This window comes from Amphiura filiformis, chromosome 20, assembly GCF_039555335.1.
Source record: "Amphiura filiformis chromosome 20, Afil_fr2py, whole genome shotgun sequence".
Classification (NCBI taxonomy): Eukaryota; Metazoa; Echinodermata; class Ophiuroidea; order Amphilepidida; family Amphiuridae; genus Amphiura; species Amphiura filiformis.
In genome coordinates this window covers 36548407-36576354 of record NC_092647.1, presented here as the reverse complement: position 1 = coordinate 36576354, position 27948 = coordinate 36548407, and the positions used below count along the sequence as shown (strand labels likewise).

Sequence of the window (27948 nt, the reverse complement as noted above, 5' to 3'; positions counted from 1 at the left end):
GTATGAAAACACACTACAACAATATTTTTAAAATGTTTTCGAAATGTCATTGTAAACATTTTTGGCCAAATATTTTGTCAACACTTAAATAACGTTATGTTAAAATATTTGCACCCAGCAAACACAGAAATGTTCTTAAAATGTTTTTTTTTACAAAACGTTTTAATAACATTTAAATGTCGGGTTATATAAAGGTCGTGAAAACATTTTAAAAACGTTATTGTAAATATTTTGGGCAAACATTTTTTGTAAAATATTTTTTCAATGTTATTTAAACGTTTTATACCCTTCATATAACCCGACATTTAAATGTTTTCTGTAAAACATTTGTGTTTGCTGTGCAGTAAATTACCAACAAATGTTATTTAATGTTATGAAAACGTTTTATACCATTAATGTACCCTTTATATAATCCGACATTTAAACGTTTCCTGACTACCTTTTATAACCTTTTGCGAATGATGTCGAAAACGTTTTGTGTTTGCTGGGATAGTGAGTTGCAATATTATTTCCAGTTTTTGAATCAATTACAAACGCATAGATCAAGTTAATGATTATAATTAATCACATTCTACATTTCTTAACAATATACACTCAGCAGCAGATTGGTCAGTTGCCTTCTGTATTTGTTGAACTTCGTCCACTGATAACGGTAATACCCGACGCGCACCTCAATTTTTAGATTAAACATCTCCCTTTAGTTAGGTTAGTGTTACTGGTTTATTTTACGATTCATTAAAAAGGTTAATTAATTAATTAAATAATAAGCCCAGTAAAACACATTAAACAAAACAAATGCCCCGGGATATACTATCCTTGCCAGTTTGTCCAATTGATGTGAAGACAGACGAGGTTCCTTTTGGGCTAATGCGGGCCGATAGGTCGTAACGTTCCCATCTTCATTGCGCTCGATTTTTGATAAAGCTGGGGCCTTTCTTGTCTGTTGGCTATCCTCGTCTAATTTTCTTATACTGTATGACGTCCTTTGAGATTTAACCTGTAATATTGGAAATATACGAGAAGACAATTACTTTATTGTATCGTTATCTCCAAGAGCCAGAGCATCCAAAACAAGCCTAGTATTATACGTCTAACATTTGACGTAAAATATTAAACGGTCAGGATTCAATCTTGGATGCCCTTATACCTAAGTCAACGAATCACGCCGTTTTAGACCAACGAAATTGTACGATTTTAGACGCACAAGAATAATCAGATATGTAATGCTAATAGAACTTTGTTTAATAAAAGAGTGACAAGACAGAACGAGAGAGACAATTACTTCACGTGAAGAGAGAGAACGTGCGTTTTTGCTTTTATAATAATGTTAATAATAATAAAGACGAAGAAGAAGAAAAAGAAGAATAAGAATAAGAAGACGACGACGACGAAGAAGAGCAGGAGGCGGTCATTTATGTTGCGCACTATGCAGAAGCCTTAATGCGTTAATACAAAAGAGAGGTAATGACAAAATATTATCAGCAAACATAAAAATAAAGCAAACAAATAAAATCATCAAAGCGCCCACCAGTCAAAAGGGTTTTTTTAAAGATAAAATTATACGTAAGAAAAATTTGATCAGTGATGGATTATGAAAAAACAAAACATCTACAACTACAGATTTATTTTAGCTTTACATTTTCTGAATGAAGCTCAGTTAAGAGCATATCTTCGACCCAGGTAGTAACAAAATAAAAATCTAAAATGAAATAATTGTTACACTACCGATAAAAGCGTTTAGAGGTGTGTTTTTTCTTTGGTGAAATGTAAGGTCAAGAAACTTTAATTCTGACTTATATTAATCGTAAATTCAGTCCAGAGCACATCAATTTTAAAGATAAAAGCTTTTGTGCTCGATATATTCTTGATTAAAAACCATGCTGAAATCGTCGCGTGAAAGTGACAATTATCTGAGGTTTTAGCTACCGTATCTTCGAATATGTAGTACATTTTGTTAATATATAATGAGGGTCAGAAATATTAATAATGTAGGCAAAACAGAAATGTGTAAGTGACAGTTGTAGTTAAATCTTACGATTCGTGTTCTGAAAAACCACTTTGGTAGGAGCGTATACATAGTAGACGCCTATTTTTTTCAAAATGTGTCTGTGCCCTAAAATAATCGAGCCGTATCAAAACAAAGCCCCATTTTTACCAAACCTGGTCTCAATTCTCACTGTACATAAAAACACATGAGTGACCAAATACCTTTTTCGCCTCTATCCATTACATTAGTGTTTGAACACATGCCTTGACCGTAGCTATTATAAAAAGATAAATTCGGATTTGGGGCGCTAGGTCATTTAGGAATCAATTCCGGTACACGACTAAATGACTTTAAAATCTCACATCTTGTATAATTCATAATAATTGTCTATATTATCTCGGGGTGAGAATTCGTAATGACATGGTACAGCACGGCACGGTACGGCTAGATCGTGTTCTTTGAATAATTCTAATTTTTCCTTTTGTTTTTATGTGTATTTGTTAATTTGTATTAGTGTTAGTAACACCGTTACCTGTAGTACTAAAAGGTAGTTCGCAAAGGCGTATTCCAGTAGAGATAGAAAAACAAAAATAAGACAAGCGGCTTGCCAGATGTCGATAGCCTGAAAAATAATGAAATGAAAAAGAAATACTGTTAAACTACTAGACTAGGAAGCGTTACCTGCAGTACTAAAAGGTAGTTCGCAAAGGAGTATTCCAAGAGCGATAGAAAAACAAATATTAGACAGGCAACTTGCCACACGTCGATAGCCTGTAAAATGAAATGAGAAGGAATGATGTTAAACTAACAGTATGTAAAGTAAATGAGAAGCACTATACCTCGTGACGCAGTTCTATATACTGCGCACAGAAAATGTCCGTACACTTAAAACAAAAGCAATATCATAACATAAAGACACTAAATCTAAATACAAAGTAATCAATAGCTACCTTTAAATTATAAAAATATCTATTTTGACACCTCGTTCGGCATGATGCGATTTATTCCCATATACCAATTTGAATTGAAAAGAGCATTTCAAAAGTGACACATTTGGAACAGTTCTTACTTCAAGCAATTTCCACCTGCTTTTGAAATGGGCTCATCACGGCTTGACAGATCAACATCTCACTCGCTGCGCTCATAATTAGCATGTTTCGAGAGAAATGTCTACATAAATCTTTGTCATTGTTGAAGTGCTCTTTTTTTTCTATAAGCTGGGATATTAAAGTCGCATCGTGCGAATGAATGAAAATACGCAACAGCATTCCCCATCTATTGACTACTTTATTGGTTAGTTAGGTTTAGTGCCACTCCTCCCTACGCCAAAATTAACCTCGACTAGCCCAGTTTTCCTAGTCTATCTAGAAAGGACTCACTAAATAGCACAACAAAGTGGATGTTCATGCTAATGAATGTCCCACAAAAATAATGTGCACATGTGCACATGCTGCTATCCGATCCCTTAAGTTCAGCCATCTTGCCTATCTAATATAATGCGATCATGCATAAACAATACTTTAATTGTATAGCATATTATAACGAACCAGTGGATTACATACGTACTTGCAGCAAAGTCTAGATTTAGCCTATGTGCACAGTGCTTACACAATTGTATGATATTCTTTTAAAAGAACTTTTCATTTACTCTCTATGGAGATAATAATTATAGAGGGCTCTGTAGCCTCAGTTATATCGTGACAGACGTTTAGGCAATCTTAGGCATGAGGTCTGTAAAGATCATTTATGTGAATAATGTACTTCTTGTGAAGGAGCTTGTCCAGATATGAAATGATCTGTTAGTATATGAAATGATCTTAGTATGATTATGAAACAAAGGACATATCATCATTTTTACGTCCAAACGGTAGTCGCTATAATACTACTAACCTTAGTATAAGTGACAACCGGAAGTGTTTCTTGTATATTCGTCGTCATGGTGGTCACGGTCAAAATGGTAGTTACTCCTAAAGCAACCCTAGCGGGCGCTGCTTCAGCATCGATCCAGAAAGACAACCAAGCGATGATTACCAAAAGCAAATTAGGCACATACACAGTTAAAACATAAGACTGCATCTGACGTTCCAAAGAAAGTGTTGCTTGGGCACAGCTAAAATTGCCTGCTGAAGAAGAACAAATATAATGTTGAACAAGTGTAAAGAAAAGAGGGCAGGTGCGGTGCATCAAACATGAATGTGTAATGTAAGCCGAAACAAAAGCGTGAAAGCGAGAACGCGTGAAAGTGCTATATTTTACGCCAATGGAAGGTGTGTAGAGGCGTGAGACAGAATTAAAAATTCCCGCGGTACATAAACGTGTGATGCCAATGTGATGTCACCGTTGGCTTTAAAAACTTTAACTATTCGACACTCTTGAATCACATGGAATTAACGTCACGCGCTCATTGTACCGCATCTGCGTGCGGAAATAGAATCCTGTCTTGGGTAAAAGCATCAGGTGGTGCAGAAGTTTTATTGTACACAACGAATTGAAAAATATGTATCAACATAAATTCCGAAACCATGTGTTCTATTTTCACGAGGTCATATTATATAAACCTGATTATTTGTTTCAAGTCTTCTGCTCCAAGGCCGTATACAAATATGATTATGACCGATACCACCTCTTGTAAGAATATCTTCTTGGAGAATACATAGAAATTATCTTTAGGAAGTACAGAACAAAAAAATATGAAATTATAGTAAAAGTAAATTATACCGGTGCTCTCCAGGGCACTACAACATATGTGATGCGATCAAGCAAAATCAGTCGGAACTCGGAAATATTGATTTTGAGATATAGCCATACAAAGGAAATATTTCCTTTTGTTTCCTTTTGTTTTGGAAACGATTTAATTGCTCATATCTTTGGAACTGGTAGTTCAATTTCAATGAGGTTTCTGCAAAATCCAGATATGTAAATGCTTTTTACCATCCAATTAGAAACTAAAAATTTAATATTTCCGAGTTCGCATCTGATCGCATCACATATATGATATATGCCTATAGTAATAACTTGCCTGTTGAGTATACTAGCTCCGTGTTTCGTGTCTTAACACCTTTTAAAGTAAACCTCGGTATAGTTATATTTGGTTCTACGAAGACTTCTGTTTGCGGGATTGTCAATATTAGTTCTGACGTTGGGTAGGCATCTATGTCAAGAGAAAAAGCAAATTCTATCAATACAATTTATTTTTTCACTTCAAAGTATAGAAAGATTAACAGTAAAGTCACGGTGTTTTAAAATATCATAATTTTCTTGTATTAAAATATATTTTAAAATGAAAGACATTGTATATTTCGTGTACATGCTCTTTCATATTTGGTGATTTTCTACTTCTTATAATACGTACAACTCATCATGAAGATGTCACAGTTTTGAGAGTCCATTGGAAATTCATACAAGTCCATGTTGCAGGCTAATGTCACCGTAAGTCTGAAACGATAAACGAGGGTGTATAAAAGGAGAATACAATAATTTTAAAGAAAGGTTAAAGGAAGAAACTGCTAGGAAACACTTTAAGTAATCATAATTCAAGACATGTTAATAGAGACAATAGAGAGAGAGAGAGAGAGAGAGAGAGAGAGAGAGAGAGAGAGAGAGAGAGAGAGAGAGAGAGAGAGAGAGAGAGGGAGAGAGAGAGAGAGGGAGGGAGAGAGAGAGAGAGGAGAGAGGGACAAGGGAGAGACGGGGAGAAGGGGAGGGAAAGAGGGAGAGGGGAAGGGACAAAGAGCGTTAGAGAGAGACAGCTCGAGAGAGCGACAGACATAGACAGATTGAGAAAGAGATAAAGAGAGAAAGAGAGAGAGAAAGAGAGAAAGAAACCACAGTATTAGTTTGTGTAGGCCTATATACATTATCTAACTCCTTCATGTTAATAGCGAAATGAATTATTAGATAAAGTTAACAACTTTAAAGCATATAATTATTCCAATATTCTTGTAATGTTAATTTGTAATCATGTAGCCAAGAACGTTTATTCCCATAGGTTTTCTGTAACTGTTTTGGTTAATGTAAATTATGTCTACCAGGCAGGACGTGTGTATCATCTTAAAATGGCTAAAGTATTTTCCAAAGCAAGGAATTTGTAAATTAGAAAATACATGCTCACACGTACATTGTGCCATTGTTTTCAAAAACGTCATGTTTGAGAGAATGTGAATTGTTCTCACTTTTTTAAAAATATACTTCAAACATTATTCATTGGTGACAACACAACATAATTATGTGACCGTACACGACGAATTAGCCGTACATTCCTCCCCCGGTCAATTTTGTTCATTTCGTGTTTAGAAAATATACACCATAATCTTTAAAATGGTATATCATTTGACTTGAAACATATCCAGAAGCGGTTATGGATTGTTGAACTTTGCTCATTCAACAAAATGGTAGCTTTTTTCGTTTCTACATGTGTCTCTTTTTCCACATTGCTGGCAATATATATCAAACAGTCATAATTGGCGGTCATTTCAAATCAACACCAAGTCAACAAAATACAATGCCTGGTAACCTACAACTTGAACAGGATTTAGCCAAAGCAAACAAAGACCAGAGCTATTAAAAATTCTATTATAGCCATCTAAGGTAGAAGCTTTATATTATCCTCTTCAACAATAGGATTATTGATTGGTGTTTGACTATAAAAATGAGATAGATGTCGCGCCAACTTGAGATACCGATGGATACGACCTTCATGCACATTTTACACTGTAACTCAGAATACAATTTAGGACATTTATGGCTCATTCGTGATGTACGGTCTCGTATTGTATAAAACATTATTTTTTTACGTAATTGCTTTTATATATAAGGTAGGCTAATTACATTTTTTGAGTTTTGAAATATTTGAAAGTGAATTTACCACTTCGGTATGCTAATACGTTTTAAGTAGAAGATTGGGGATGGATTGTGGGGAAGGGAAGCGTGGGGATGGATTGAATGCATTAAGATAATTGAATTGTGTAAATTTAATCTGTTCCGTATTTCTAGTGTATTCTTCTCCATAGAAACCTACTATAGAAAGCCTACAGTTGAATTATTCATTCAGTATGCCTTGTCTAACTTTATAAAAAGTAAACTACATTATAATGTGACGTGATTTGACGCAAGCATGTGTTTTGTATAATTATAAAGCGTAATTGTATAAACATCGGTCATAAACTTCATTAACTCACCTGACAAAGTTATCAAGTTTCCTGACATGCCAATAAAAACGGCTGAACATGAAACGAAGGAGTTTTAAAGCGTACAACCATGACGTTTCAAGAGGAACAAAGCCAGGTCATTGAACACGTTGTCCCGGTTAAACTTGTATGCATCTAAAAGGGCTTATTGAACAGACCGTCTTTTGGAAATCCGCATGATCACTCACCTTGCACTTCTGAATACTTCTCCATCGCTTCGAACTCTCATCCCTACATTCCTAATAGTAACATCATGTTTGACAGAGTTTTTCTCATATAAGAAGAAAATGTCTGGATACCAAAATTTCTCGGTGTCATCGCCTTTGAAAATCACCTCCTCATTACCGCCATGTGCCAACCGAGGGTCAGTCCATGTTTGACGAAGAAACATTGTGACGGAAAAGTCCTTGGTTGATGTAAAAAAAGTAAGGAAGTAAAGTGTGTGTCAATAATCATAAAATTCGGCACATATACATTCCCTGAAAGAACTGTGTCGTCGGAAACCTATTGTTTGGGTATTTTAACGCCACAACTAAACATGACTACTGGCGTGTTTGAGGAAACAATCAGCTATCATATACTTTTTGAATTTTGACAATTGACCACACCGTTTTTGAAATATAAGTACTTTACGAAATTCCCTCATTTTCAAACCTTTCCACGGATTCAAATATCAATCGATGATCTGTATTCGTAGTGCTAATCACCGCGCATCATCAGCGCCAGAAGCGTCTATTGTCATTGATAGAAATTTGACTCCGTGGAATTGATTGAAAATAAGTTGGTATCGTAAATTTCTTTTTTTTTTTCAAACACGGAGTGGTCAAATGTCAAAATTCAAAAAGTGTGTGATAGCTGATATATTCCTCAACCACATCGGTTATTTAGTTCTGCTTGGTATATGTCTGAAAATACAAAAAAATACAGTTCGTTCGTTTGCATAATTATTCTTTATTTGAAGAAAATGGACTTATGGGTGTGAGCCCGGAGGGGGTTCTCCCTGGTTGAAGGTATACGGGGATGTGCCACGGTTTTGGGGTACCTTTTCAGCAATTTTGGTATATCAATGGGTGGGTTTTCAGTGGAAACCAATGCGCCCAATTTGGCGCATTTGGGTAAAAGTACCCCTAAAAGCGCCCAATTATGGCAAATGTTGGTGCTTTTTGGGTGCTTTTTGTGGAAAAATGGTATACTGATGGGTGGCAAAATCAGCAAAAAGTAGGTATAGAGAAAGTCGGCATCCGAAAGTCTGCGTGGCACATCCCCGTAAATTTTTTTTTCGAAGACCCCCCCCCCCCGGGTGTGAGGTTGCGCACTTCAGCCTGGTGCCAAAAGGTACCCTTGAGCAAATTGAGTCGTTGAGGTCAAAGATCACAAGCGGATTAATTTTTAATAGAATTTATGAAATATCACATACCAGTGTGTTTAAAAGCGTAGCATGTGAATGTTCTAAAATCATCATTTCCTGTTTTGAGTCATGTAATGAGTAACAAACATAAAACTGATTAATCTATTACTCAGAATATTATACTAGCCGTATTCTAGTATTACCTTTAATGATATTCTTTAAAGGCTGAACACATCTTCAGACAAATATCAAGGTCTTATTAGAAGCTCGAAATGGATCATATAAACAAACTTCGGGTAATGAAATGTGTACATTGTTTGCTCAATATGCATGCAAACGCATATTAATGACATTCCGCGTGTGTTTTAATGTCAATTGAGGAAACTTAGATGAGGTCTCAAAAGCAAATATAAGATAAAACTCTTATAATTATTAACGGGTTATAAGTATGAATTGATTCCCCATTGTCGGAATTCGTGTTTTCTCACCCGAAACGTTGCGAACTTCGTTTCGTGTGTCAGACATCCATTTCAATAATTGAGATAGTTGTGCTCCCTTAGGTGCTCGTAAACGTGCTATAACTTGTGGTCTAACATGAACACTTTAGTTCTAAAAGATAATTGATATTATGGAAATGCACCATAGGATAACACAAAACGTTTTCGACATCATTCGCAAAAAGTTAGAAAAGGTTGCCAAAAAACGTTTAAATATCGGGTTATATAAAGGACATGAATGGTATAAAACGTTTTCATTACATTTAAAAACATTTGCTGATAACCTACTGCAAATATTCTAACATAAGTTAAGTATTAACAAAATATTTAGCAAAACATATTTAAAATATTGTTGTAGTGTCTTTTCACATAAAAGGTTTAATTTACATCGTTTCCATGAACTTTATATAACCCGAAATTTAATTTTACTTTAAAACCTTTTTATCTTAACCAAAATCCAAAATATAACATGTTTACAACGTTTTAAATTTTTTTGTGTGTTTGCTGGGTATACTAGAATACATGTTTTCATCTTATTAGTGTAATGTAATATGCAGATATGTTATAGAATAGTTTGTATCTGGAGATTTGTCAATCTGACTATATCTGTTACATCATTGCAATCAATACAGCGGTATCAAATAAACAAATGAACGACTAATTCGTAATGTAGGCCTAATGGTTATAGTTGAAAACTGGTATCCTTATAAAGTAGAGATTTATTCTATATCATGTATAGTCTATGTCTATACATTCTACGTTATATATAGTATTATTATTATTATGTATTGTTAAGAATTTCGTAACACGAATGCTACCTATAAAGTTTCTTAAGTATATAAGTATACTACGAAGGTTTTTCATCTGGCAAAAAAACAAAACAAAACAAAAAACCCAAAAAAACAAACAAAAACAACAACAACAACAAACAAACAAAAACAAAAACAAAACCTCGTGTTTACACCCAATAACTTAAGCTCATAAAAAAAACACCCGTGTTTACGCCCAAACGACCCAAGTCAATCGTAGATCCATCATTTGCGCTCATTTTAGTGATACAATGTTTACCCCATCACCTTACCGGCCATGAAAAATGACCAGGGGGGAGTAGTGAGGCCCACCATTGGTTTCATTTCGCTCTTGTCAAATTATTTCAAAAGCTACTGACTTTTCACTTGTTAGTTTATTACTGATTGATACTATTTAAACTTTTAACAGCAATTCAACAATGTGGATTATAACTTTTAATTGAATTTTCGTAACAAGATGTTAAGGATTGATGATTGTCTGCAGGCAAATGTTACTTCGTTAAAATTTGTTTGTAGCAACCTGATATAATGTTCAGGATACACCGGGTATTAAGCGCTCAAATTCTAAAAGGGCTATTTTGTAATCTTGATTATGTGTCTGAAGAAACTTGCGATGATATGAACCTTAATAATAATTAGCTAGCTAGCTCGCTGAAAAGGAGATAAATAATACACGAGAGGAGGTTGAAATGATAAGAAGAATACTTATGTTTTGTCTTACCATTGTTGTTTCTCTAATGCTTCCCAAACTTTCAACATAGACACCAATTGTTACTGTTGTTGGCGGTCCTGTTATAAAAATAGCAACAAAGAAGAAATCACATACAATTGAATCATATATCTTTGTTATATCTTGGTAGCGGAAATTCCGACTTCAATACGGCGGGCAAATTATTGATAACATTATTGCTGACATAATAAAACACCTGTCTCTTTAGTCTTAAACAGGAAGTAACTACATAAAAGACGTTTATTGATAAGTATCACTTGTTTCTAATAGATGCACTTTTTATAAGCATGTTTGTGATGTTTGTTCATTAATCTATCAAACACATCTAGTCTTCTGGTATTTAATAAAATGACTCGTCCTTGGTGTATTAAACTCTCTTAAGCTCTCTTATATATTCCTTGTGTTATAATGATTATCACAAGGAATCATCCATTCGTATATAGAAAAGGTAAATTAGCATTTCCCATAAAGCATTGGAATTTTAAGGAAATTGATGTGTGTATACCTGTTGAATCTGCAAAACAGTTTACATTTCAATACGTTACCTTCTTGATCTGGTCTTATCTTCTTGTCATAGTCTAAAAGAATCTTATTCAATGCTCGTGTTGAATTATCTGTTGCGTTGGCTATCCTGAAATGAAAGCAGAGAAAACCCAACAAAATATATTATATTTTCTTTTGCTAAATCCTTTGCTAAATTTCTGATCTCCTTTTCGAAAATGAAACGATCCTTTTATCAAACACCTATAGACATGTAAATAGGGTATATAGTTTCCCGTCATTGTAAAGTCACGGTATGGCAATGATAAAAAACGACAGACTTGGGAATGTAGGAGCAGTATGTAAATAATGCGTGCCCCTTTGTTACAAAATAATTCCAGGATCAATGTTTATACAGAGTAGAGAGATATTTGAGACCATTTCTATTTTATAAAATAGGTGGTTTTTTTCACTCATATCCAAGATAATGTCCTTTAATCATTTAGCTAATAATTCCATTTGGCTACTTGTTGAAACAAATAAATTGAATGGCTTAAATGCTCGCTGTCGTATATAGGAGACACTTAGCATTACTGGTGAGCCCAGGGGGGGGCACTCAAATATGACAGTGTATACGCATGCGTGATCACATTTTTTTCAAACACCCCCTAAACGAGTTTTACCCTACCAGCAAATTTAGCCCCTTAATAAGGTAATTTAGTGTAGAATTTACCCCCTAATGAGTTTTTGGCTGGTGAAAATGCAACAAATGTACCCTTTTGGACTCATAATTTACCAAAAATTTGAAAAGGTACCCTAAACAAGTTGTCCAGTTTCAGAAAACTACCCTTATTCTTGAAAATCACTGTTTTCTAGACCCTAAACGCGTCACGCGCGTAACTTGCCTTGCCTAAAAAAAACACCCCCTTTTATTTGCTTTTTTGGTCACGCATGCATACAGACCATTTATGCGAGTGATCCCCCCGGGCTGGTGAGCAACTATTTGCTGCCGACCCCAGAGCTCGGAGCTCATCCAATGGGGAAATAACACAAATGTTTGGTTATTTACTCTTTTTTTTAACATTTTGTATTGCTTCTTGTGTCACAATTTCCCCTCTTTAACATTTAATAATTGCTAGAAAATAATACAAAATTGAGGAGGGCAAAAGAAGTTTCTTACTATGTTGTCGCCGTGTCACCTACCTTTGAGAATGCACAACAATGTATACGTATCAGTTAAACAAGATTACAAATGACGGCACAGTAAAGATTTCTTTGTTAAATTGTACATCATGTTTTATTTTTCAAATAATTAATTTTGCTTTAAAGAGAAAGAAGGTCAAGTCAAGGACACCAGTTCATAACATTATCTATTATCAACAGATACTCAAAAATACATCAGTGACGGTTCGCTGCTGTGTATTTGCCATGCAGGTAATGATGCGTAGAAATAACAGTTAAGAACAATTGGTTGTAAGAGATATGTTTCTAATAAACAAGTTGGATACAATGCACATTTTGTGCTTCAGAAAATTACAATTGTACGCTGTAAAATATGCAATTTAGAAGATCGTAAATCAATAAAACATCAAAATGTAAATATAATAGGTTGTTGTTGTTGTTGTGGCTTTACGATGAGAAGGAATTAATGGAAACTGCAAAGCAGTAGTCATGTAACATGGTAAAATGGTTTCCTTTTAAAAATGTATTATAAGTTAATGGTGGACTATATAAACGATATTTGCAACCAATATAAACAAAAACTGTCTTTAAAAAGACAACGCAGTTTATATTAGGATGTAAGTCAAAAATAGTATAAGATAATATAATAATAATATAAGCTATATAAGATAATATAATAATGATATAAAATATCTAGAATAGTACATGGACTTGTGTATTTGGGTTCATATTTTCACATCCTGACACCACAAGTAATAAAACACTGGGTACAAAGTTAAAAAATGCAGACAACAGGAGTAATATATCACAAATTATACCTCTCGTCAGTAGAAATATGATAAACTCAGGTCAAATGTCCAAAACGATAAAATTTCATGAACACTGATGTCGAAACATATAGGAATTTCGCACAAAATTAATGTTTATTGCATAATGAAGATGCAATTTTGACATAGTATTCCCCTCCATGGTCAATTAAGTAAAAGATAATAGGAATATGAACAGGCTAACTTTTGACCGATGTTTTCAGTATGGTCTGAGGTTGCAAGGCAAACATTTCAACCATGACCCTATTCCTCTTGATGAGAGGAAAATATGTTTCAATTAAATCGGAGAATTTTGAAACCTGATCTTTGAGCATTTGATATTTGACCTTCAAACTTATGAATAAATGAATCACTTTAAGTAATGTTGCAATTGACTTTATCATTCCTTATGATGAGTGGAGCAATTTGTGATACGTTGCACCATGATAGCATCTTTAAAATATTTAACCCATGACCTTTGACCAATTAGTTGGGTCGCACGGGCAAAGAAAAAAATGGTACCAATATTTGTTTATGTCTTTATGATTTATTGGAAAGAAAGCGGAAATAACACAAAACAATACAAAAGAAAAGAAAAGAAACAAAAACATAAACATTAATAAAGCAATAGTACTACTTATAGTAGAAAAAATGATATTTGAAACTTAAAATTTGGTTTAAAAGGGCTTCTCATAAGCATTGAACTGCGAACAATATCAAATATGGCTATCATCACAGGAACTGCGCGCAGAGTATGTACTAAATCCATAGTCCTGGTATAACTGACACGACTTATCATTTGTGTGCAAAGTATATTTTAAATATGTTCAAATAATCAGCATAAAACAGTTACAGTACCATTTTTCATAATGTTTTCATTGGCTGGCTAACTCCCTGCTATAGATAATTAAGATCCTAATGTAGTGAGTGTTAATCCTGGTATGCGTTGCATATTAAAGCATTGTCCAATCGTAAATTAGTATAATTCAGTTATTGAGAACTATTATATCAGTGTGTTTGGTGTGTATATTTGCGTGAACGATGATGAGGTGATTTTCAGTGGCCGTAACACAAGTAATATTAATGCATTCAACCATGCGATTGGAATTTATCGCAACGGTATCTGTTCCTGTCATGCTCCCTTAAACATTGATGCCATTGAACTTAATACAACGTAAATCTTCAGTATTCTCGGATTTGTAATCCTAGGTTAAAGTGTGGCTTGTGTAGTCGTGCATGTCGCCATTCGAAAAAATAAAGAAAAAAGAAAGAAAAGAAAGATAGGACAGCTTACAACGTATCCACAATTTACTGACGTGCACACAAAATACTGTTATTGTAGCATACATACAGTCTTGATGAGAACGCATAGAAGAGTTGAAGTCAAAATTGACGGGTTTGGGTCAAACGAACATTGGCGTACATTGATGCTTGCATATTGTATGAGTCACATGGGCCACATGTGGCACTAACACCTTTACTTTCTTCAAAACTGTATTTATTAATTAATTTGAAAATCACCTTAATAACATGGTGTGACATTACTTTGTCATATCTAACAAAACGGGGTATAATAGACCATGGCAGCAAAATAACTGTATATAAAAAAGAGAAAAGGTGGCACAATATCCGACGAGGAAATAACACAAATGTTTTAAACACAGTTCGGTTATTTTCTAAAAACTTTTATTCATTGCTATAAAATATTATAAAAACTGAGGAGGGTAAAATCTTTTTTTACTGATGGAACTATCGCCATGTCACCTACCTTAGTTAAGCAAGATTGCAAATGGCAGCACGGTAATGTTTTTTTTTCTTAATTTTACATCATGTTCTATTTCTTAAATACTTAATTTTGCTTTAGAGAAAAAGAAGGTCAAGTCAAGGACACCAGATCATCTATTATCTTATATCAACAGATGCTCAAAAATGCATCAGTGACGGTTCGGTGCTTTGTAATTTCCATTTAGGTTTAGGTAATGATGTGTAAAAACAATATATAAGGACAATTCTTAGTAAGAGATGTGTTGCTAATAAACGCGTTGGATACAATGCACATTCTGTGCTTCAGGAAATGACAATTGGCAAACAGTTGTACGCTGTAAAACATACAATTTAGAAAATCGTAAATCAATAAAATATCAGAATATAATTATATTACGTATACGTTGTTATTGTTGTATATGTAGTTGTTGGTGTTGTTGATGCTGTTGTTGTTGTTGTTGTTTACAATGACAAGGAATGGAAACGTCAAAGAACTAATACTGTCATCGTTGCTTTATTTTAAAAAACATATTATAAGTTAATGGTGGACCATATGAATAGTGGACCATATGAATGGTGGACCATATGACCCCCCCCCCCCCTAAAAACCTAACAAATATCAAAAATGTCAAATATGCTAATAAAACAAGAGCTGCGCACAAAGTATGTACTAAATCCACGGTCCTGGTATAACTGGCAACACTTATAATTTACATCGGGTGTGTTTACGTATATAAATAGTAAATATTATATTTAGTAGTAATCTGTAAAAACAAAAATAAATGTTAATATTGAAATCAATATTAAATGACCATGTTTTTCATTAAAGAGTTAAATGTATATTAAATCAGGGTAATGTTACAACATAAGAATTGGGAGGGTATTAAAGACTTAATGTACGATTTTATGATATGAAATTGGTTATTGTTTTTTCAAGTCCAATTTTTTTCATATTAATGTTTACACGTGTCCCAACTTACACCTAAATTTAATCAGCTAAATTCAGTGCAATTGTGTCATAACGTCTCTTTCAGACATTAATCCCCCGTAGAAACCATTATTTCAGGTTAAAATGGAAACATATCTTTCCTGACAGTTATTAATAATAGTATTTCAGCATTTTGAGTAATCATTAACACAGAAATTTTGATGGAAATCGTACATTATCGCTTTAAGTAGTGATAACGGTGTCAAGAGCTCTACGTAAATTGATTTCCTAACACGAGGTACTACTTAAGGCTTCAAATTGCTCGCATTAGAATACAAATGCATTATAATTGGAAAATTTAAATAAGATCAAGTGGAAATATGATTTCCTTCGCGTAAGTGGATTTAGTTGTTTTAAGACATCATCGTGAGCCATTAACTTGTTGAATAATTATTATTAACATGGAGTCCTACTTCTTGAATTATCTACTTAGGAATTATAATTATTATCAGTGGTAATGTATATTAGGATCAAATGAGGGTCTCTGTCAATGCATAAATAAACATCTGAAAGCAAGTAATGGAAGCATACATTTACCGCAATTCACCCACCTGCATTTTTTGAAAAAGCAATTAATAATTTACAGAATACCATATTTTTTACAGGATTGTTCTTTCAAAAGAACCATCGGGTGAATTAATATGGGCTTCTTTTCTTTCCGACATACAGCTTTACAAGTTATTATTACAATTATCGTTGTTAGTAGTAGTATTGTTAGTATTATTATTGTTATTATTATTATTATTATTATTATTATTATTATTATTAGTAGTAGTAGTAGTAGTAGTATTATTATTATTATTAGTAGTAGTAGTAGTAGTAGTAGTAGTAGTTATCATTACTATTATTATTATTATTATCATTATTATTATTATTATTATTATTATTATTATTATTATTATTATTATTATTATTATTATTATTATTATTATTATTATTATTATTATTATTATTATTATTATTATTATTATATTATTATTATTACTACTATAGTGTCATTGGCGCCTAGAGACCGTTTTGTGAGTATCCGTGCACTTTTATAGAATTCCGTAAACTACATGTATGAAGTAGCACGTTTTATAGATAAAAGAGGCACAGCATCAAAAGCCTACAACACTTATCAATGGTGCTCTACGTAATGCAATTTGCAGATAGGTAGATAAGGCAACACCTGCATGTTTGATCAAATCTGATTGTCCAATATACTTTTCCTAATGTTGTACCCGTCGCGCGTGGATAGGTTGTCTAATAGCGTGCTATTTTTATTGACTTACAAAGTCATCGGCCCTAGACTGAAGTATTGAAATAGTTCAACGTTCTTCTTGTGATGAATAAAGACACATACGAGAGAGTGAAATAATTAAAAAAACATCGGGTAAAGAGCCCAAATAATGGCAGAAAAAACACTGCATGAAGTTCGGCTACCTTTTTGCGCCTCTGATCGTGAAAGCAGCGTCCGCTGAGAAGATAACACTAGCCTATAGGTCAAATTGCCGCCATCTAACAAGAACCACTTTAATCAGAATCTGGTAATTCACCGGAGATTGACCAAAGCTAATTTGAATTGTAAATGTTTTAAGCTCGGTCAGGTAAAATACTTTCTTCTGAGAAAACCCTCAGAAAAATATTCTCCTCTACAAAGCATTGGTAAGTACAGCGCCATGACAGTTATATGAAACAATTTTTTCGGCGATAGGTTTATACATCTGAATAAAATGATTCAATTCCATTAATTTGTTTTTGTTATCAGCTACCGGTTACAGGGCAAAGACTAATTACGCATCGCATACTAGCACACTTAAACATGACCTTACAAATGGAAACATGACATGCATAGGCAGATACCAGAGTAAAAATCCAGACATACCTGCCTGAAACATCTAAATTTCTAAATTCACGTTTAATTGCACTAGTGTGCGATGCGTAATTCTTCTTTCCCCTGTATATTGATATATTAAGAATCACGATGAAGCATCATTAATTTGATCTCGTGTGCTAGTTTGTAATGTTTGAAGGTTTCCATGTTCCAGTGTATGGTGCGTAAGACTCTTATCCTGTTTAGCTACCAATTAGTTGATACATTGCGTTTTATACGGACATTATACCCTCAAATAATGAAAATCCTTGGCGTTTTAACGCATGTACGTGAAATACCCTTCAAACGGATTTCGTAATTTTCCATGGAAATTGATATCTCGATTGAAATTAAAGAAATGTCTTTAAAACAATTAAGATCTAATTTCAATGGGTTTAAAGAGCTTTACCTGCACACGCAGGAGCAAAAATCATCGACTCACGCATGCATTTCCGACTTCAAGATTAGCTTACATGAAATAAATCACCCAAGGTGTAGTAAAAGGTTGATTACACTTCAGTAAGCATCAGTGTTTGAAGTTGTCTGTTCTCACGCATAAATCATTAATTAATAATTAAATCAATACTTCAAAACATGGTGATTGAAAAGGCCACGATCAGGAACTTTCAAACAAACTACAATCTTGGAATTATGTCTTGGAACGCTCGCATGTAAATAACGGAAACCGTCACCCCTTTCCCCCATGCAATATTGAGAAATGCCAATGATTTCCCAATGTGTCCAACATTGATTGATGGGGAGGGGGTAAGGGTAAATCATTGTTGTAGATGTCATGTTTGTTCCCATGCACAATATACGTCATTTCCATGATCATTAGAAATTATGCACGGAATTTACTGCAGAGTGTGCCAAGCGTTCCAAGTACTTCTTTCCAAAATTGTAGTTCAGACAATGGCGCATTTTGTGCTTGAGAAAATGACACTTGGCAAACAATTATTATAAGAGTTTAAAATATGCAATTTGGAAGATCGTAAATCAATACAACACACAGTAGGTTAGGACGTGATCATATTGCTGCTGTTGCAGGTTAGATGAAGTTTAGTGGAAGTAAAATATAAACACCAGTGTGTTTGTAAGTTGTACTGTACATCTCATGAATGATATTTGCTAAATGTAGAAATCTAGTAATTGTAGTAAAATATAGTAATATCGGTACTACCATTATCATCACTATTATGGGATCATGTTAAGGGTCAGATTTGAATTTTGAAAAACTAAAACCGAATTTTGTAAACCAGTAAGTAGCTTGTTTTTGTATATTAGGTAAAACAAGCAAGAAGACCAGCAACAAAGCCAAATCGCCTATAATGTTATGTTGAAGATGTAATGTTGGCTACCATTTTGATCTCCAAAACTTGCTCCGCCGAGAACATCCATCATGGTCAACTTATCGTCTAAAAGGTATTCACAATAGGTTGACCAAAACTGGTTGGAACTGTAAATGTGTTTTAAAAGCTTAAAAGCTCAGTCATAATAGGGTGCTTTCTTCTGATCGAGTTCTGAGTGACTTCTTAGAACAATAACCTCATCCAAACTTCCGCATGATGGATAATGTGGCAAACGAAAGAGTGTATGTTAAGGGTTATACAATAATGCAATAAATATTGAAGGTAAGATCAGAAGAACCCAACTGATAAATACATTTTTGGTGACCATCAGGTAGGGTATTTTTTAAATAAGGTTTTTAAAATTCCTGTGGTAAACGTAATGATGTAAAGTTACCATTTAGAGCGCCAGATCACCAAAGCAGTCTAAGATAATAGTCGAGTAATTACTGAAGATTGCGTACTAATATAATTGCTGAAAGTAAAAACCAGGCATATGTGGATTCAGAATCAGCCGGTGAACCACGAGGGAATCGTAGAACAAAATAAGGTCAAAGGGCGTACAATATCATTAATTTATTATAACATCACATATTTTTCCTCGGGTCCCGAAGAGTAAAAAAGGACAATGGTCATTTTATGTTTAAAATGCATAGGGCAAAATAGGTCAAATGGTAATAACAAAATTGCATTTACAGGAGATTGACCGAAATTAATTTGAATTTTAAATGTTTTAAGCTCGGTCAGGTAAAATACATTTTTCTGATTAAATCTCCAGAACAATAACCCCTTCAAGTAGCGGTATACAAAATCACATTAGAATAGAGAACCGGTTTCTTCATTTTTATAGAGAAACATTTGGTTCGGGCATTTGGTAAATTAGAAATCGCCGAAGATGTTTACTAATGCTGTCCCAACATACACCATGTTATTGAAATGATTTGTACAAATTTGTGTGATGTTTGAGTATAATGTAATATTATGATGTCCTTTGAATGAACAATGGATTGGAGCCCCGAATTATTTACTAAATTAGTGTATAACTACTTCGGGCTCCACTCCATTGTTCAGTCAGTCTATCAATGGCGTTATGGGATTCCTTGACATAACTGGAATTTTAGACCCACACTAAAAGTGCCCTCCCATTAAAATCCCACCAGCAAATAAGGAGGGTACATACCCTTAATTCTTGTTGTGATTTTTAATGGAGGGAGCTCTCCATTTGTACATCAAATTTACCCCCAAGACAAAGGAGCCCAGGTGCGCCATTAAGCAAACGTTTACGGCAATGCTTTATCTCTCAAGATTCCAAAGTAATGTTTAGTTCATATTTATTTTATATTCAGTGGCAGTCACAGCCAGGCCCATTGACCTTTCCACTGCACTCCTTAATCGTTGTTGATTTGTATGATTTTTTCATTTTGATTATGGCAATAACGTTGATTGATATCTTGCATTAATACAATTTGATTGAAACTTAAATATCTAAAGTATTATCTAGAAAACGAAAATGTGCAGCCCTAACATACGTGGCAATGTAAAGAAAGTCAGAGGCAGCAAAGAAGAGAATGATTCTCATAATAAGCGTTTAAAGGGAAGTGACTAAACTCCAAAGCGTTCAAATAAAAATCTTGATAAACTTCTTAAATAAAATCTTGATTGCTTTTAAGACATTGTTCGAATTTAATCAAATATCAATTTCCGTGGGAAATCACGATGAAATATTTTAATCTGTTAGAAAGGTATAGCAAGTGCATACGTTAAAATGAAAATGAGTTTTATTGTTTGGTTGGGCTTAAATATTAAATCGTATAAGTCGAGTGAAATGAATAAAAAACTTAATTTCAATTAAATTTCAATTTTATATTATATTGTATATTATATTTCTTATTCGGTTGCAGACAAAAATCAATGAAAAAATAAATTGCTATATAAAAGAAAAGGACAGCAGTTATAATTACAATATAAGTAGTGAGACATATTCCCTTTCATTTGCGGATACTGTTCAGTCTGTAAAGAGAACAATGGTAATTAAGTATAGTAAACAAAAGTTAATAAATTAGTGGAAATGACCTCATTTGATTGAGATGCATAAAAATTCCGACAAAAGTAATTCCCGTGGCTGCCATTGTACCGCACACACATACTAATGATTTCTAGACTAATGACTTCTTTTGAACAGATATGAAACTTTGAAATTGGGTAAAGTTGTTTTGGACCACCCTGTATTGCTAATAGTAAATGTGTAAAGTTTCCACTTTATATTTCTCAGCATTCTTTGCTAGTCTGAGGTGATAAGCAAATCAGATGCTAATTGTTCTGCCCCTTCGTATTCAATGTATATTTTAACTTTTCACAGAGAATACAAGAACACACTATAAATGGTATGCTAAAACAATGATTATGGTTACTTCATTGCAAATACAAAACGTTTTCGACATCATTCGCAAAAAGGTAGAAAAGTTGGCAGAAAACGTTTAAATGTCGGGTTATATGAAGGACATATAAAGGGCATACAAAATGTTTGCAAAAATTATTCTACAATAACATTTTCAAATCAATTTTAAAATATTGGTGTAGTGTGTTTTCATTCCAAACGTTTTAAAGCGTTTCCATGACCTTTATAATATAACCTGACATTTAATATGTTTTATTTAAACCAAAACCCAAAATGTAACATGATAAAACGCGAAAACATTTTTGTGTTTGCTGGATTGTTAAATTCTATTACCTGAAGGTCATAATGGATGCGTCGAAATACCATCGCCGAACATATAATGCATGATCTACATTAATTGTTTTGAAAGCATTTTCTTATGTTCATATTGACCATCACACAATGTCCATTATTTCAATATGCGATAGATTTTTCAATTTGCTTTCTAAATAATGCGAACATATCCGACTCAAACAAAGTAAATCGGTCTTAAAGTGAATTTTCAAATACATGTATATACAATTGCATGCCTGAATCCTTGTTCTAGTAAGGGGATCGGGAAAGGATACTAAAATGGTAGAAATTGCGCAATTCAATACCTTATTGCAACAGAAAAGATCTTGTCATACAAAGTTTTCAGCAATTTTAACATGTGATTGAAATGCGTTTTTCTTTTTCTGGTAAACTTTATACGCGGACATTGATGTGGAAACGTACACCAATAATGACTGCAAAGCGAAACACAATCCGAGCTTGAGAGGCCCATGGTCACGGTCTCATGTCGAATAAGGGTCAGACTACTGCATGGGATATTGCAATGTTAGGGGTTGTGAAATAGTAAGTATAAGCCTGCTGAACTACTTTAAGCTACTCTTTTTCAGAATCCCCTGATCACGTTCACCTGCAGTTTCAGGTCAGTTAAAACAAGATGTTTGAAATGAAAAAGCTTAAAACAGGTATTCTCCGGAGCTTGACCGAAACTAATTTGAAGATAAGTGTTTAAAGCTGGGTCAGGATTTTTTTCTCATAAGTAGATTGTCAGAGTAATAACCACTCCGTCCTCTCTTGCGTGTAATAAAGAGACCTGGTACAGATAGTCAATTATGTTAAAGTCAAAATTAAAAAGTTCCCAAAGGCAAAAATTTCCCAAGGGCCTGTAAATTTAATGACGCTACCGTTGTTGTGCGTAGATGTCGAAGATAACGTCCGTCTACAAGAAAATCCACCAAGCTTACTTTAAATTAGAATAGCTTTAAGAGGTATTCACAAAAGATTGACGGAAACTAATTTGAATTGTAAATTTAAAGTGGAAGCCGCACTTTTGGTTCAAGTTCCTTGGGGAATTATAATCAAGGATAACATTTAACAAAGTAACACGTGTAAGTAAGTTCCACTGTGGCGCTCACCAAGAGGGGCTATCTGTCTAAGCTTGGAGAGGTAAAACAATTCTTCAGAATAAATCTTCAGAACAGCAACCCCTTTCAAAATAGCGGTATTCAATCAAATTAGTATGGTAAATTAGAAATCACCGAATATTTACAAATGTTGTTATAACGTAAGACACGCCGTCAAAGTGAAACACTTTCCTGGGCAACAGACTTAATATGCATCTGAATGAAATTGGTTTCCATTCCACTAATTTGTTAACATACTATTAGTATAAACCGGCTGCCTTTTACTAATATTTATATATTTAGTAATATTATTTAAAAGTCAAAGTGGACTTTGTAATTATTTTATATGTTTTCCTTTCTTTTACTCATATATTTTTTTTTCTTTTCGTATTTGTCCGCACCCGACAGGAAAAATATCGTTATATTGATTTAGAAATATAGTATGCAATATAATGGAAAAAAATTAGATTGAATGGAAATATACCTGTTCAATTCTTTTGAGTATTTGTTGACTTAAGTCTTAATATTTGTGAGAAAGGTCAATCAAAAAATAAAGCTCAAATTATAATTATATGCAATATAGTGCAAACAATGAAAGTGAGTATTTATTGACCTAAGCATTGATATGAGAAAGGGCAACCAAATAGCAAAACTCATTTTCATTTTAAGGATCCTTCAAACAGTTTAAAATATTTTCTTTGTGATGTCCCGTCGAAATTAATATTTGACTGAAATTTATTTATTTAAATAATAAAGATCTTATTTTAAAAAGAGGTTTATGAATTTAAGCCTAATTTCTTAGACGCATTGCAGTCGTTTCCTTTTTTCAAGACAAGCCAATTACGAGAGATATCCTCCCTTCTGCTGCCTCTGCTCTCCTATTTTATTTTCTAGTGTATTTGATTTTCAGATTGTGTTTTATCTATCAGGTAACTAAATTTCAATCAGATTTATTAACGCAATATATCACTTCTTTTGGACATAATTGACGATTGTCAAATTTTATAAAACTTACTGTAACTTTTTAATGAACCACTTAATTGGTATTGATCACTTTAATCTAATCTGTTATACTCTAAATCATCCCTTCAAAGTAGCTATCCGTTTTCAATTACTTACGCTTTGATGAAATATCATGATGATAGAGTAAATCACGCCTTGGTCTATGATGCATTAATAAACACGTGGAGCTTTCATGTCGCACTAATGGATAACAGTATTGAAGAAAAATCCTTAAAAACATACTCCATAATAAACTCCTTTCATTGTTTTAAAATAGAAAGCCATCATATCGAACCAATAAGAATAAGGGGGAATGGAATGTTTACAAATATAAAAGAAATAATATATTTCATTTGCTTGTTACAATTTTAAAAAAAACCTGCCATAGCACGAGCTTTTCTGTAATAAACACAAACTGTCCTGTTAACTACGCGAGAGTGTGTGGTGACATTTAAATTGATGTCCAAACACCAATTACTGTGCAATGCAACATACAGCGAGCTTGAGAAGTCCGGTGTCAGATTTCAAATATGGGTGAGAGTGACCACTACTGCTTCAAGGGTTATTAAAATGTTAAAGTAGCATAAAGGTTGTGACATTAACACGTATTAACAAAGTGCTTAGCTGTTGCTCTTTGAAAGTCTAACGGTAATAAATCACGCAAGGTGTATTTGAAGGTTGAGTATCCATAAAGTAAATAATTCAGTAAGTGCTTACTGTCATTATTTTGTTATGTTCGAAGGCTGTCTGTTCTCACGCATTTTCAGGACATTCATTGACACATCAAAACATGATGACTTATTTGCTAATTTGGGAATTTAAATTCAATACTTACTCTAACCGTGATGATAGAGTAAACCACGTCTTGGTCTATGGTGCATTAATAAACACGTGGAGCTTTTATGTCGCACTAATGGATAACAATATTGAAGAAAAATCCTTAAAAACATACTCCATAATAATTAATAACCTCCTTTAAGTGTTTTAAAATAGAAAGCCATTATATCGAACCAACAAGAATAAGGGGGAAGGAAATGTTAACAAATAAAAGAATTTCTATATTTCAATGGCTTGTTGCAGTTAAAAAGGTTAAATCCTGCCATAGTACGAGCTTTAGAGTGTGTGGTTACATTAAAATTGATGTCCAAACACCAATTACTGTGCAATGCAACATATTGCGAGCTTGAGAGGTCCGGTGTCTGATTTCGAATATGGGTCAGAGTTATTACAATGTTAAAGTAGCATAAAGGTTGTGACATTAACACGTATTAACAAAGTGCTCAGCTGTTGCTCTTTGAAAGTCTAACGGCACTAAATCACGCAAGGTGTATTTAAAGGCTGAGTATCCATAAAGTAAATAATTCGGTAAGTATACTACTGTCATTACTTTGTTATGCTCGAAGGCTGTCTGTTCTCACACATTATCATGAAATTAATTGACACATCAAAACATGATGACTTGTGCTAATTTGGGAATTTCAATTCAATACTTACTCTAACCGTATGCGTTCTGGGAATTGATGATGAGTTTAATGTTAATCGTAGACCAACTTTATGATAAACAATATTTAACCCAACCACTTCCAATAAGGTTTCTTGGATTGTTTATATTTAGCAAAGAAACCATTGCATGTTCTTGGGAATGTTTGCCTACATCATTTTACATCATTTCCCAATTTGTCTTCACTAGATGTCATAGCGAGACTACGTGTAGAGTACTTCTACTGATTGTGGTATCACACTTGATACCAAATACAATGAAAAACATTGTGAGTTAAGGCTTTCTGGTTCTCCATCCTCGATTTGTTCTTTGTCAAATTACAATAAAATCAAGTGGAAGTATATATATTTTTTTCTTTTGCTAGACTGGATTTCGTTGTTTCAACGCATCATCGTGAGCCATTAACTTGTTTAATTATTATTAACATTAAGTAGAGACCTACCATTTTGAATCACCTGCTTGACCGAAATATATAAGGATGTATAAAAAGAAGTCTATGTTTATACATAAATAAACATCTGGTCAGCGGAAAATTGGGTGATGGATAGTTCTTTGTAGTAGTTTAATAAACTGTACATTTACCGCAATAGATCTACCTATACTTTTTGAATAAACAAAAACAAAACAAAACAAAATACCATATTATTTTATAGGGGTGTTCATTCGAAACATCATCGGGTAAATTAATATTCAGGTGTATCTTTTCGTTTAGGCACTAACGGTTTACTAGTGTAAATGTCAAATATATAACACTTACTATCCAACAAGAACCACACTTTGAGTCAGCAATAGTTAAAAGTATCCACAGTTTGAGCGAAACTATTTTGAATAGTAAATGTTTTAAGGTGGTATTACACCCCCTGATAAATATTAAGACCAATCTGCATTTCTTTTCAAAAATTAACTACACACTGGTAACAGAAGTTATGTATATCATAAAGGGGGCAAGGAATCTAATTACTTCACTGAAATTTCAGTGATTCAAGACAATTCCTGTGTAGTAACTAGATTCCTCACCCTATAATATACGTAACTTTTGTTACTAGTGTGTTACTTTATTGAGCAAAATGCAAAAATAGTCACACATCATATTGAAATGTTTCACTTAAGCCAATATCAAGAATTATTCAGCGTTGTAAGCTCTACATCTGTGCCAAATTTGGTGTATTTCCTATAAAAGAATGTAGGATTTTTCTACTATATTGCACAGTGCGGCTGGACGATGGTGATAAATGATACATGTGTTATGAAGCCTTTGCGTTGTAAATTACACATGCAGTTTTCGTCCATTTTCAGTAATAGCAACGTCACGCCAAAACGAATCAAGCTATTTCCATGAAAGTCACAGAATAAGTAGGATACATATTTGTCATTGTATTGCACTTATTAAATTTAGATACACTGTTTACTATATATTTTTGATATTTTGTGCAAATACGGTATACATCATTCTGGGACACCCTGTATGTTAATGGTAAGACAACGATGAAATAAATAGTTAAGGTAAAATCAGAAGAATAACCTTTATAAGACCATTAGGGTATAATCATAAGGACAAAAATCAACCAGTCACAGATTTTTCACGGGAAATTTCTCCTAGTGTATATTTTTCTTCCAATTTTGACTTTAAGAAAGAAAGTTAAAAGCTTGTAAAACTAATGATGTAAAGCTACCTTTTGCACTTGAACGTCCAGGCAGCCTAAGATAACAACCATCTACAAGTCAGTCCATTCAACATAAAGCACTTTAAATAAAGACTTAAAGTAGGTATTCTCCGGAGCTTGACCGACACTAATTTGAATTGCAAATGTTTTAAGCTCGCTTAGGTAAAATACTATCTTGTGAAGGAATCCTCGTAACAATATAAATTAACCCCTTCAAAATTGCGGTATGAAAATGAGACTAGAAGAGAAAAACGGTGTTTTCTGTTTGGTACATTTGGTAAATTAGAATTAGATTAGTCGTCAAAGGTGTTCACTAATGTTGTCACAATCCTACGCCACGCTGCTAAAATTGAACAGATTTAGCACGAATCTGTGGAGAATTAGTCATTAGTCTAGAAACCATTAGTATGTACAGTACAGTGACAGTAAAAGGAAACACTTTAGTCGGAAACAGGTTCATGAATTTCAATAAAATGAGGTCAATTCCACAAATTTGATAACCTTTTGTTTACTATGTTTTAAACATTGTTCGCTCTATCAACTGGACAATATTTACAGTAGCCGCAAACAAAAAAGAATGCTTTTCCTGACAATTATTATTATGAACATACAAATTTAAGAATTGGAAGCTTTCGAATTCGTAACTATGCTTGCTTTTCTTATAATAATCAAGTCTTTCCTTGATATTTGTCCGCAGCCAAATAAGGAATATAATATGTAAAATTGAATTTCATTTTAAATGTACTTGATTCCGTTGAACATTTAGTGACTCGAACGACTGGATATTCGTATTTGCAACTATAAAACTCTTGTTTCTTTTAAGTATGCACTTATATCTTCAAACAGATTAAAATAATATTTCGTGATTTTCCATGAAAGGACCACACGTAATTGGTTTCGATGCTTTTAAAGATAAGCTAATCACGAGATATATCCTTACTTCTTCTCCATCTGCCCTTGTCTTTCTTTGCC

General features: G+C 33.5%; 1 protein-coding gene across 3 annotated transcripts in view; it reads right to left on the bottom strand.

Annotated features, from left to right (window-relative positions):
- Positions 1–296: 296 nt before the first annotated feature.
- The window catches only part of LOC140142767 (glycine receptor subunit alpha-1-like), a 181700-nt gene continuing 154048 nt past the window's right edge, over positions 297–27948 (bottom strand). For 2 of the 3 annotated variants that reach the window (XM_072164759.1, XM_072164757.1), the window contains 8 exons: positions 11103–11188; positions 10549–10616; positions 7362–7579; positions 5340–5422; positions 5007–5138; positions 3878–4107; positions 2520–2609; positions 297–997 (listed from right to left, as the gene is read on the bottom strand). In XM_072164759.1, the coding sequence (XP_072020860.1) occupies positions 749–997; positions 2520–2609; positions 3878–4107; positions 5007–5138; positions 5340–5422; positions 7362–7579; positions 10549–10551 (1005 nt within the window). In that variant the 5' untranslated portion in view covers positions 10552–10616; positions 11103–11188 and the 3' untranslated portion in view covers positions 297–748. Of the gene's footprint in view, positions 998–2519; positions 2610–2668; positions 2759–3877; positions 4108–5006; positions 5139–5339; positions 5423–7361; positions 7580–10548; positions 10617–11102; positions 11189–27948 lie in introns of all 3 variants that reach the window. The other variant, XM_072164758.1, reaches the window with a different exon arrangement.